General features: G+C 31.8%; 1 protein-coding gene across 1 annotated transcript; it reads left to right on the top strand.

The window, feature by feature from the left end:
* Positions 1–1,725: 1,725 nt before the first annotated feature.
* Positions 1,726–12,016, top strand: LOC146937111 (zinc finger (C3HC4-type RING finger) family protein). Its single transcript, XM_085751564.1, has 18 exons — positions 1,726–1,846; positions 4,095–4,193; positions 5,223–5,305; positions 5,434–5,518; positions 5,614–5,700; positions 6,757–6,818; positions 6,973–7,166; positions 7,251–7,311; positions 7,716–7,893; positions 9,399–9,437; positions 9,546–9,607; positions 9,731–9,767; positions 10,351–10,400; positions 10,491–10,560; positions 11,098–11,173; positions 11,267–11,346; positions 11,447–11,515; positions 11,733–12,016. The coding sequence occupies exons 1-18, from the start codon at positions 1,796–1,798 to the stop codon at positions 11,790–11,792; spliced, it is 1,443 nt and encodes a 480-aa protein (XP_085607690.1). The 5' UTR covers positions 1,726–1,795; the 3' UTR covers positions 11,793–12,016.
* The last annotated feature ends 764 nt before the right edge of the window (positions 12,017–12,780 follow it).

Genomic DNA, 12,780 nt, shown 5'->3' with positions numbered 1-12,780 from the left:
ATGATAATGCATTTACTAATAACAAAAATGAAAAGGGATTAAATGTAATATGCGTCGGTGTGAATTAGTTTTAACCCATACAACTTCTTTAATTTGACACTTCATAAGTATTTATATTTAATATTAAGTTAGAAGAGTAGGTGACGTGTGAGCAGGGTTGGTCTTAAGAATGGGCGGATGAGCGGCCGTCCATGACTCATTTTTAGGGAGTCAAAATTGATATTTTTAGTTAGTAATTAGTATTATATACTTATATTTTTTTTAATTCTCTTTGATTAATTTTATTGAAAATATATTTTAGAGAACCTTGATTATGAATGAATCTTTTGCAACAAAAACTACAAAAAAATCAAATAATTAAAAGGTTACAACTTTATTGATTCGTTCAGAGTATAAAAAGTCTTTTGATCGGTCCTGCATATGAGAATAATGTATTCTCATTGGACGCATGTGTTAAAATTAGTTCATATTGAAGGTGCTTCCCTTCCATCCCTTATATAAAATCCACCAACAAAATTCACCGTTTTTAAGAAAATAGTGGTAATAATAAATTTGATAAAAATGTGTTACTTTTACATGTTCACTGCTATAATTATTGATATCGGAAGAAAAAATGAAAAAAAAAAAAGTTTTCAAATGAAAAATTAGATAGAGACATTTGTGTAAAGAAACTATTAATGTATGTTGAATTTCAAAATGCATCTCATATTAATGAAATAGAAAAGTGAAAAACCTTCTTATAATTAGTGATAGAGTAAAAAGAACATTTTAATCAATTTTGAGTCCATTCGTTAGAATTTTTTCTAAAGAAAATCACTCTAAGAAGTTTTTACCCATTTGTTATAGATTTAAAATATATTCAAAGTATTTAAAATGAGAAAGTGTTTTAAATAATCTTTAAAAAAGTTTTTTATTTTTAAATAAATGATGTTTATTCTAGTAAACACAAAACAACTTTGACTAAAGAAATCTATAAAAAGAACAACACAACTTTGACTAAAGAAATCAAATTTTCAAGTTTTGACTAAAGAAATATTTAAAAAAAAACCAATTTTCAAATTATTAAATATCAAATTCAACTTTTTTATAATCCATAACAAATGAACAATTCCTTATCTTTAAGTCATTTGATTCATAAGTCAAAATTAAAAAAGTAATTTTAATTCTTTTATTTTATGAAAACTCGATATTCATCGACTAAGTAGCAGAAGCCTAATTGATGAACTTTTAATGGGGTAATAACCATTTTTGTCGTTGAATGTCTAACACGTAGTGACAATTATTTCTCAATGTATCAAAATTCAAAAGTACTATCTGATTGTCCATTTCATTAGTCAAAATAATTTCTAAGTTAAATGTTGATATTATATCTTTTCATATATAGTTAGAAAATAACTTATTTGACGATAAGTGCACAATCAAAAACTAATTTAGATTTTTGATATTACGACGCTATTTTTTGTGCCGTGTCTCAAACCGAGTTCCTCAAAGTTGAAGAGAGTTTTTCTCAACCACGTGACTTCTCGGGGGACAGACATATTACGACACTACTTAAACATTAGTCATTACCCGGAATATTAATTGAAAAGGGTTTTTGTTCTAGAAAAAAATACGTAGTGGAATTTGGTCCGTGTATGAAATGAAGCATCCAGGGGCGAACACGATACCTTTTCCAACCTTCTTCTCTTCATTCTAATAATCATCACCTTAATCTTCAAAATCTTTCACACAACACTCTCTTCTTATTCTTCTCTCTTTCTTTCTTTTCTTTTCTTCATTTCCCATTCTACCCTCAATGGCCACTCAACCTCCTTCCGATTCTCTCGACGTCGACGACTACGTTTTGGTCAGTTCTCTTTTACTTCTCTTCTTCTTCTTCTGCTTCTTTTTTTTTTTTTTTTACTGTTCCGTTGTCGACAAAATGTGACTCAAAAAACTAACAGTATTTCTTGGACTGGATACCGAGTTTTCAAGAAAAAAAAAAAAAGAAGAAGAAGTTTACACGTGTTTTTCTAATGTTTGGATTGGTGATGGAATTGTAGGAAGCGGTTAGAGTCACGGTGTCATCGTGATTTTGAAAAAAACACAGCCAATTCAACATATACTTAGTTTTGTTTGGATGAACAGTTTATTTTCAGCTTATAGCATAATCACTTATCATCATAAGTGTTTATGTGTAAGACATTTTTATCGCAAAAGTTAAATTATTTTCGTATAAGCTGAAAGCTATTTTGTAGAACTTGTGAAAATGAGGTGAAAAGAGCTTATGAGCTGTTTTCATGAATTCTCCTAAATAGTTTCGCAAAAGTTATATTTGGTAAGTTCAATCAAGTCAATCCAAACATGCCTTTAATAATGTGAAAAATTGTGTTTTAAAACGGATGATTCTGATGCAATTGTGCCTTTGTCTCTACAATCGCGGTTGTGGACATTTTTTTATAATAAAACCTTGATTCGGATGCGTGTTTAGTTTTTTGCTTATTGAATGCATGTTTGGATTGGATTCAATTTCGAGTGACATAAGTGATTCTGGTATAATTGATTTTGACACGTTTGAGTGGTTTTTCAGAGGATTTTAACATAAGTGATTCTAGAAGTATTTAATTGATTCTAGGAGTTTTTTTAGCCTTAAATTGATTGTTTAATACGTAAATATGTGTTTAAACGGGAATCACTTAACAAAAGAAATTAATTTTATAATATTAATATAGTCAAAATCAATTTTTGCCACTCAACGCGTTATAGAATATAGGAAAATGTTAACTTGTGCCCTCAGGGCACAAGATAAGGATCTTAAAATAGAATATAAAAATAAATATTGCATTGAAAATATAAGTTTTGAAGTTTTTAAGGTTATGAATGCACAATTTCCAAGATTAAGTTTCTACATTTAGTTTCTTATCTTGTGCCCTAAGGGCACAAGTTAGGGCACAAGTTAACAAGACCCTAGAATATATGGTTGAAAAACTAAATTAACTGTAGTGCTTGTTCTTACTATGCAGCTGTGCACAGCTTTTTCTGTCAAACTTGTTTCTTGTGTTTACCTTTTTTTTTCTCTCTTTTTTTGTGTATGGTTTCAAAGTTGAATATGGGAAAAGACAAGTCCTCTTGTTACCTTAATATCCCTTTGACTTTTAATTGTTAGGTGTGAAATCCAAGGAGAGAAAATGACAGTCTAAATGTGATTCAATGTTTACTTTTTCTTATTATTTTTAACTTGTTTGTTGTTTTTCTGTATCATGAGCTGTGGTTTTTCGGGTATGCTTTGCTGTTAGTTTGTAAAAGTATGTAGGTTTCTGTGTGGACCTCAATAGCATTGACACGTCTGATAGAAGGTGTGTATGGTGTCTGACACATAGTGTCCGATACGACACCAAAACATGTGATTGCATTCAATTAATTCATACTTTTCAAATTTTTACCAGTGTCAACGTGTTAGTGTGGTGTGTCAGGTGTCCGTATCTGTGCTTCATAGGTCCGGACTCGCAACGGAGAGTGTCAGAATTTATGTTTCCTCCTTCCGACATGATACATGTTTAGTTACTTTGAGTGAAAATTGATTTCACTTACAAATCTTGTATGACTAGCTGTGGTGAAAATCTAATGGTAGTTTTTTCGTAATAATAAATAATTACAGCAAGTTTTGCATAAAGTTTGTTGTTTGAGTAAAAACATCCAAATATAAATAGCTTTCCTACAATGAAACTTAACTTCAAAACCAAATGATGTTTACAAAGTCAAGTTCATTCAGAATCATCTTTTTCGTATGCTTGCTTTTGTCCTATGCTCACTCAATAAAACATACTTAAATTTGTGATTCAATAAATTGGTCCCTCACAATCCTCGATGTCTGGTTACTTTTCTTATAGAACTACGGTAGTAACAAAGTGTGGATAATGAAAGGCTCTTCCTTCTCTTTTATTTGTTTGAGTCCGGAATATTGAGCATCGAGTAATGCAGATGATAGAATTCATTCATCCTGTCCCATTATGTTTGAAACATTCAAAAGGAATGGCGAAAAGTTATAAATCAAATATATATTTTCTTTGGGAATCTAACAGAAATATGAAAACTGAGATTTGGTTCGGTTGCAGGATAATGGACCAGAAGGATTGTCATGGGACACATTTCATTATGTTTACGAGCTTGTACAAAAGGGCAATTTGGCCTTTCGAGACAACAGAATGGAAGAGGTGATGAAAATAGTGTGCTTTATTTTTGGCTTTTCAGTTGATTGTTCTTCTGAGTGCAGTCCATTTATACGATTATTGCCAGCAACATTTTTTATTCTCTTTTCTCTATGTAAAATGTATTATATTGGGTTTAATAATAGAGTAATCATACATCTGCATTATCAATCTATTACTTAGTTTTCTGATTAAAATGTTAGTATTAATCCGGAGTAAGCACGTAGTCGTCCAATACTTCATAATGAAAAGTGAAAACATACACGAACAGATTATGAGGATGTAAATTATTCTTTTCATTCTACTAGTTTTTCTTATAAGATTAAGATTCATTAACTTATGAAATGGAAGTGGGAACATATTGATTTATCGTAGCTTTATGTCAAGAATTTGGGAAAAGGGGCCTTGTGTGACAACAGTATTGTTCTGGGGATGCAGTAAAGTGTAGTGGAATTTTATCATCTATTCCTATATCCATGTATTTATTTAATCATTCTATGCAAAATACAGGTCTTTGTTATTTGGTTATTTGTATTGCCCTGTTAGGTCTATCCAGTATTGTATAGAATGCGTTTTTGTAGATAAAATGTGTTGAGTTTTAACTATAACCATGCTATGATTACAGTATTTATTGTTACAATTGGTAAAATGTATAGAGTTTGATTCACATGGCTTTTCTTATTCTGTTTGATGGAAGCTAAATGAATTGGTGTTGGTCATAAGCCATACGTATATAGTTATCGACAAACAATTGAGTCGCAGCTTCAATCTAATGCGTGCTTTGCTTCTGAAACATTATGTCATACTTCAGTCTGTTCACTTTTTTTTGTGGTGTTGCAATGTTTTTCGACTTCATACATGCGTCATTCTTGAAAAACACTTCTCAATTTTGGATGTGGGACGGAATTCTCATGCTTTACAAGCCTACTTGTAGAATTTTATACAGAGATATTAAGGAATTATTTCTTATATACAGGGAAATTTGATGCTTATAATTTCTTTTTCCAATGTCGATCTTTGCGATTATTTATTCAGGCAATCAACTTTTACTCAAGAGCTAATTACATCAAATCCAGTGATCCAATCATCCTCGGCAATCGAAGTGCAGCTTATATTAGGTTAGGCATATTCAATATTTTACTTTTAAATTGTTTATGAACCGTTTTTTTAATCTTGTTCCAAATAGTTTTGCTTCAGATCTATTAAGATTCTTGTTCTCATGCCAATTATAACATTTTTCAATCAGGATTAGCCAATATTTAATGCATAGATCATCATCATCCTCAGAACATAGGCCATTGAGTGGGCTTGATCCCACAACACTTGCTGAAGTATGTTCTATTGGATCATTTTCATCATGCTGAAATACTATCATATTTCTAAATTGATTTGCACATACTAAGTTGATTCTTGACAACCATTTCAGCTGGGTTTGAAGGATGCTGCAAAGCTTGTGGAATTCCAAAGCAGTTCAGTAAAACCATACCTTTTGAAGGCCAATGCTCTTCTTCTGGTAAGGGACTCATCTCTTTTTCTCACTTGATCTCTTTGGTAGTTTATTGGGTAGCCTTAGAAAATTTAATTTTTTCTTTCTAGGTGGGGGTTGATTTCCATTTAGCTAGGTGATTCAAATGCTCTCTCTTTTGAAGGCTCTCTAAAATTTTAATTATATGCATTGTATTAACTCATGTCGCTAGTTGAGGGGAATTCTCCCACCTCGGGTTTGTACCTACTTCATGGGGAACTCTTGAATATAGGGTAAGTGTGGAGTTGGACATGGCCTGTGTTTTGGTGATTCAAGAGAATAATATGGGGAAGTGGCAAATTTTTGTTTTTGTTTTTGAGGGATAGCATATTTAACATGTAGTTCATATGTGAATAGTAGCTGCTAGAATTTAGGGATATAGTTACACAAATTAAGGATTTGATTGGATCATCTGTAATTATAAGATGATTCCTTCTGTGATTATAAATACAACCCTGTATGGTCATATGACACAATGTTCACATATCTCATTCTCTTACAAATGTTTTAGTTTTTTCTGGTGATCCATGGAAATACTTTTGAATAGGAAGCACCTTTATAGTGATTCTTGGGTTTTAGTTCTAATAATCAACCAAACAAATGGTTACCACTGTGATTATGAAGAAGCCTCTTCACATTTGTACATATACTGCTTTTGATTTGTTCTCTATCTTCAATGCGTAATAAATTTTTTTAATGCTGATTGCTCTACCTAATAGAATATATTAATTAAATAATTTTATTATATGCTTGTGTATGAGCTTGGCCTTGATGTACTTCGTACTGTGCTTTTGACGTGGTATTATATATACAATGGGTGACTGTGCTATATTATTCATCCCATTGCAGTCTCCTTTTTTGCCACTCTTCCACACTCGCTACTTTGCACTGTTCTCTGTTTCAAAACATTGCTTCACCCTGTTTTTGGCCTTTGTCCATTGGCAGATCCTTTTCTTCACTCTTGTTTCTCTAGCCTACTTATATATCATGATGATGGCGTCTATATTGAACGTAAATTTATATGATATTGTATTTAAATGGCAGTTAGAGAAATATGATGTTGCTCGGGATGTTATTCTTTCTGGACTTCAAGTTGATCCTTTTAGGTATTGCACATTCACAAGTCTTGTCTATTTTTATTTTATAACTCATATTTTACTCCTATTTGAAATATAGGTTGAATGTCTGAATGTAGAGCTTTTGCCAGTCATTTAGTGTGCTATTTATGACCGCTGTTTCATTGCATTTGATATCATGTAGTAATTCCCTTCGGGAATGTCTTCAAAGAGTGGAAAGAGTATCATCTAGTTCAACAGGGAGGAGCACACATGGCCAACCAGAGCGGAATGATGACTTTGATTGCACTCTCTGCCTGAAGTTACTGTATGAACCTGTCACAACCCCCTGTGGACATTCATTTTGCCGTTCATGTCTATTTCAGACAATGGATCGTGGTTAGTGATAGTTAATGTTGATTATATTTTCCATAGGAAAACATATGTTCTGCGTTAGGTTTGATTATTGTTCTCATTTGTTAGGGAACAGATGCCCATTGTGCAGGACAGTTCTGCTCATTAGCCCCAGAACATGTTCAATTAGGTGAGTTGTCTATCTGATGTCACAATGTAATATAGATAAACAGCCAAATCATAGCCTTGAATCATTTTCTTTGTTTTTCTTGTTAAAGTTTATAGTGGGATGGTTATTCACGAATTCGAACTATAATAGGTTGAAAGATCGTGTGCTAAATACACAGCAGTGTCAAGTTACGTTATTGTTGTTTCTTAAATTGCTAGAAAAAATATGAATGTTTTCAATATATCTTATTGATTGATGAATGTCCTTTAATACCTACAATGGGCATATCTTTTGGGCATATGCGACTTGTCTACCTCAACTCAGTTTAATCTCATAGTCAGACGCTGTGATCAAATAAAAAGTTCTATTAGATTCGATTCATTATTTATTTTTTCCTAATTTATGTTCCTATTAACTGCTGCTAGTGTGACATTGAAGAGCATCATACAAAAGAACTTTCCAGAGGAATATGCTGAAAGGAAGCAAGAGAATGACAGTTTAGTCAACATTGGTGTAGATATGCTCCCTCTTTTTGTCATGGATGTTGTCTTACCCTGTCAAAGGTTTCCACTAAATATATTTGAACCTCGTTATAGACTTATGGTGAGTTGGTCAATTGTTCTGATGCTCACTGATTTTATTTTATTTTTATTTTTTTTATATATTGAATGTCTTGAATATGAAAGTTGGTGATTAGTTTTCCTTTTGGTACTTGTACATATCTTTGACTTCTCTAGTATACTCAATCCAATTCCATTCTTTTCTAAAACCTTCCATTGCACTTCTCTAGGCATTCTATCATATGATTTTTCCAAAGGAAAAAGAATCATGTGTAGATCTTTTTGATCCCTCTAACATATCTCTCAATTTTCTTGGCAAGTATATAATTTCCACGTGTCAGGAACCCAAGGAATTTTATATTTTAACACCTTGGTCAATCTCCTCGACATAACATTGAACTGTTATTTTTGTGATGTAACCCTTTTGTTTTATCTCTGCATAATCACTCCCAAAGTTTCGTAGTATGACTCGTGAGTTTAAATCTCCATATAATTTGTGTCGTTTTGTATGTCATCTTAAAGATAAGCATTATTGTGCTTCATCTCCATTTATTCAGAATGCTTAGACCTCAATATCTCATTGAATAGCTGTGTGATTCATATCTTACCTTTCTTTCCTTGCCTCTTCTGCACTCTCCGGTATATTATGTGAACCAAGTCCAACTACCTTCCCATTTGTATCCTCGTTAATGTTTCTTTTACATCATATCCTCTTATTCTTTAGTAGTTTGAGTTTTTTTTGTCCTCCTCTCTAGTAGCAAGTCTATCCGAATGTAAAGAATAGTTATTCCTTCATTAAAGATCACACAAGTATACTAATTTATACAGGGAAAAATGGCAGTTTTAAATTATTTGTATCTATACTTATAATGTTATTTCCATTTATTTTTATTTAAAAAAAAGACAGAAATGTCATATTCGACATGTATTAAATACTTACATTATGAATATTTTACATATGTATCACATTAAAATAAATCATATTCATTATTTACTTTATCCTTTTAAAGAAGTTAAAATTTTATTTATTTTTAAAAAATGAAAAGTGGGTTGAGGTAGCAGAAAAATAAATAAGTTTTTCAAGTAGCGAGAATGTGATGCAAATATAGACTATACTGTTTATTCATAGTTTTTCCGTGATAAGCCGGATAAAAGAAACATTCTGGTTCTTTCCTGAGTTTTAGCAGTTGCTACATGGTAGAGGACAATTTGTGTTCTTTATACAAAAATTACCAGACCTGATTGGATTCTGGAAAAATAATTTGAATGGCTCTGGTTAAGCTAATGGACCATTTATTTATAGCACAAAATTGCAACATATGGAGAGGATCGAGGACTGGTGAATATTGATGTGTATGAATGTTAAACACTGTTTTGAAATTTACATAATGACCATCAGTTAATACTAATTTGGGAATTTTTGCTTGTTTAATTAGTCAAATGTTCCATTTAGTTAGTGATAAAAGGTATATATTCTATTCAAATTGTCTGAAACTCTGAATGGTATCATATTTCTTATTGAATCTTTTTTCTCATGGGAAAAAACAGGTAAGAAGAATAATGGAAGGCAATCATCGGATGGGAATGGTAGATTATTTTACTTATCCATTTCTTTCCATTTTCTTGTTTATGTTATATAATTGTACTGACCATATCCATCTGTTACTGTGTGTGATTTGTCTATTGATCTTCTAGGTTATAATAGATGCTTCAACTGGATCATTAGCAGAGTTTGGCTGTGAAGTGGAAATCACAGAGTATGTGCTTGGCTTTTATATTACCTGAAAAAAAGTCTCAAATATCTATATCCCCTTCCCCACATGAAATATCTTCTCATCTTTGTCATTTGTATTAAAAATATATTCTACTGCATGGTGTAGGTGTGAGCCACTTCCAGATGGTCGTTTTTATATAGAGGTAAAACAATCAGCTGGTTTCGTTGCTTTATTTATGATAATTAGTGTAGATGAGGTTTTAGAGTTTAAAAATTTGCTCTTGCTTTCCATTTTCGTGAAAGGAAGTTTTTTTCTTTTCTTTCCTTTTTTACCAAATAAAGTCTCACATGGAGTCTATATAAACCATACAGATCTTCATTATAATGCTAAAAAACTGTATTTGTCGTGTTGTTGATTATGTGCATTGTTCTCATGATTTGGAAAAACTCAACCACGTTGGTTTATGCAGTTATATTTTGATGAATCGCAAAAGTAATTTATTGAAACTACAACTTTTGCTTGTTATATATATTTGAGACTTCTTGACAATTGTTGAGTTGTTCAAGAGTCAGTGTTCATGGTTTTTCTTATTTTACTTTTCGTCACAGTTGGATTGGTTATTTGGTTTTAATGGTCCAAGTATACTTTCAAAGCTCCTTAGAAATTTCTATCGAAATCGACTCTCTTTTCTTTACTGTTTTTTTTTTTTATTTTTTTTTTTTATGATATTTCAGTATGTAACAAATTTTGATTATTCCTTCAAAACAAATTATGATTATGTGCAGATTGAAGGTCGTAGGAGATTTCGCAACCTCCGTTCTTGGGATCAAGATGGGTGAGTTGTCTCTGTGTGTTATATTCAATAAAATCGCTTCAATTTTGTTGTGTGTGGAACTTTGCCTTTATATCTTAATGTTTCGTGCAGATATCGTGTTGCAGAAGTTGAATGGATACAGGATATTATGCCGCCAGAAGGGACAAAAGAAAGAGAGGATGTAAGTTCATTTTAATTCTGGCATACATTTCTTTGTAAGCCGTATAGGCTGCATAGGAGGTAGATTGTGATCGACTCAAGTAAAGAATAGCACATCTATCCTTATATATAACCAATTTTTTTTTTTTTTTTTGAGAACAAAATTTACCCCTCAATATAATCCCCATTTCACATTACTAGATACATTTACTATTTTTTTCCAAATAAACCCCTATTAATACCAATAACATTTGTATACAAAATGGACATATGCTCATAAATTAAAATGTTTTGATTGACCATGGATTAGCTGCAAAAGATAGCTATTTATTCCTTAGACCAATATGCAAAATGTACTCTTTGCCAAAATTTGAAACCGGGAACCTTGAAAAATTAGATGGTTGAATGTTCCCAAAATTGAAAATCCTCAATGCTTTATTATTTAATGCTTAGATTTTCCTACAAGTCGGGTGACCCTTAATGTTGTATGCATTATTATTCTAACAAATTTTCATCTCTCTAACTTACAAGTAATGACTTATTTTGTACCTTATTTTAGTTACTGGAATTGACGCATAATGCAGCAGAAAGTGCTCGAACATGGATAGGAAGAGCTAAAGAAGCAGCAAGACAAGGTAAACACTAAACCATTGTTCACCTACATTTGTTTATACATCATGTCGAGAATACCTCAGAAGTACTAAACTATATAAATATGTCATATGCAGATCAAAGAAGATTAGAGAAACTCGTGAATGTTGAAGGATTGATACCCTCATTAAGAGACCCCGAGCGCTTTAGTTTTTGGGTGATTACTACATCTGTGACTATAAAGTTTTTACTTTGTTTGCAAAAACAACAGCATTTTATGTATTTATTGCTATGTACTAATGTTATCTTTTTTACAGCTCGCTACCCTCTCGAATCGTAGGCCTTCAGAAAGATTGGATCTCCTACGCATTAGAGATACTACAGAGGTATTGAGTCATATTTACAAGAGTTGAACTTAAGTTGCATTAAATGTTAGTCTTTGTATTTAATAAAAGTAGTATATTTTAATTAAATATACCATTTTTTTTACAGATTTAATTAAATAAACCTAGTAAGGACCAAATATTAATACAGCTTTTCTAGGAAAAGAGTTGAACTATTTTTGAAAAATGATAATATGACTTATTCACACATTTCTTGTAGAGAATTAGACGAGGCCTGATATTTCTTCGAGCAGAGGAACAAGGATGCAGAATTCAGTAAAAATAAGCCGAGGAACGTTACCATTACTATTGGAATTTGAATATTTATTGTAAATTCATTTACTAGCCATTCAAATATTCTTTGGCTTCATAAATGGCTGTTCATGAGGCAATTTTTGTTGTAACATAGTGTTGAACCCAATTGTTCTAATACACATGGATATCCACATTACCTTTTATTCAGAATCCGATTTATACAAATGTTGGTTGATTTAAAGTTTTCAATTATTACGAGGACGCTAGGTTTTACATCATATTTTTATTAATCATCAATAACCTTTCTCTATAATATGCTTTGCCTCCTTGGTAGTCTTTGAAACAACATCCACCCTTTGAAGAATCAAAACATTTTCAAAAGCAACTCATTGCATATGAAAGAGAGGATGTAATTCCTTTTCCATCTTCTTTCTTTTTCTAATTTGTTTTCTCTCTTCTCGTGAAAGAAAGGAACAAAAACATATATCTATGAAAACACTACTAACCCATATTTTCTACCATATTGTGTCTCTGGCCTTATTTGACTATCTCACCAGATCAAAGACACATAAAGTCTCACAGTTACAGAGTGATGTATGTTAATGTGCCATGTGTGAAACTACCACCAACCCACAATTTTTACTATATTGTTTCTTCGTCTCGCCTTATTTGGCTATGTCACCAGATCACAGACGCAGATAGTCTCAAATTTAAAGGAGATATGTTAATGTGTCAATTGTGACTTACATTTTCCACATTTGATCCAAGAATAGGTGTTGAGAAATATGTAAGTGAAATGACCAATATACATAATGCGTCAATTTCACTTGTGTGGTTGCTCTTACTCTAATGTGCGATCCAACCCATTGTAGGCTAATGAGCGATCCAACCCATGATGATTACCTTCACGATTACTATTATCCTTTTGATAATAAGAATAATAATACATAATAAAAAAAAGTGAAGATTTATTTTAGCCCATAAAAAAATTGTGCTATCCAATTTAATCCCAA

This window comes from Medicago sativa, chromosome 3, assembly GCF_051527215.1.
Source record: "Medicago sativa cultivar Bolivia chromosome 3, Bolivia_mono, whole genome shotgun sequence".
Classification (NCBI taxonomy): Eukaryota; Viridiplantae; Streptophyta; class Magnoliopsida; order Fabales; family Fabaceae; genus Medicago; species Medicago sativa.
This window is presented reverse-complemented; position numbering and strand designations above follow the sequence as displayed.

Excerpts from the sequence above, each read along its gene's own strand:
- LOC146937111 (XM_085751564.1), top strand. The coding sequence starts at position 1,796 with ATGGCCACTCAACCTCCTTCCGATTCTCTCGACGTCGACGACTACGTT. Across the intron at positions 5,701-6,756 it reads AGGCCAATGCTCTTCTTCTG|TTAGAGAAATATGATGTTGC; the intron begins GTAAGGGACTCA and ends TTTAAATGGCAG. Across the intron at positions 9,768-10,350 it reads ATGGTCGTTTTTATATAGAG|ATTGAAGGTCGTAGGAGATT; the intron begins GTAAAACAATCA and ends GATTATGTGCAG.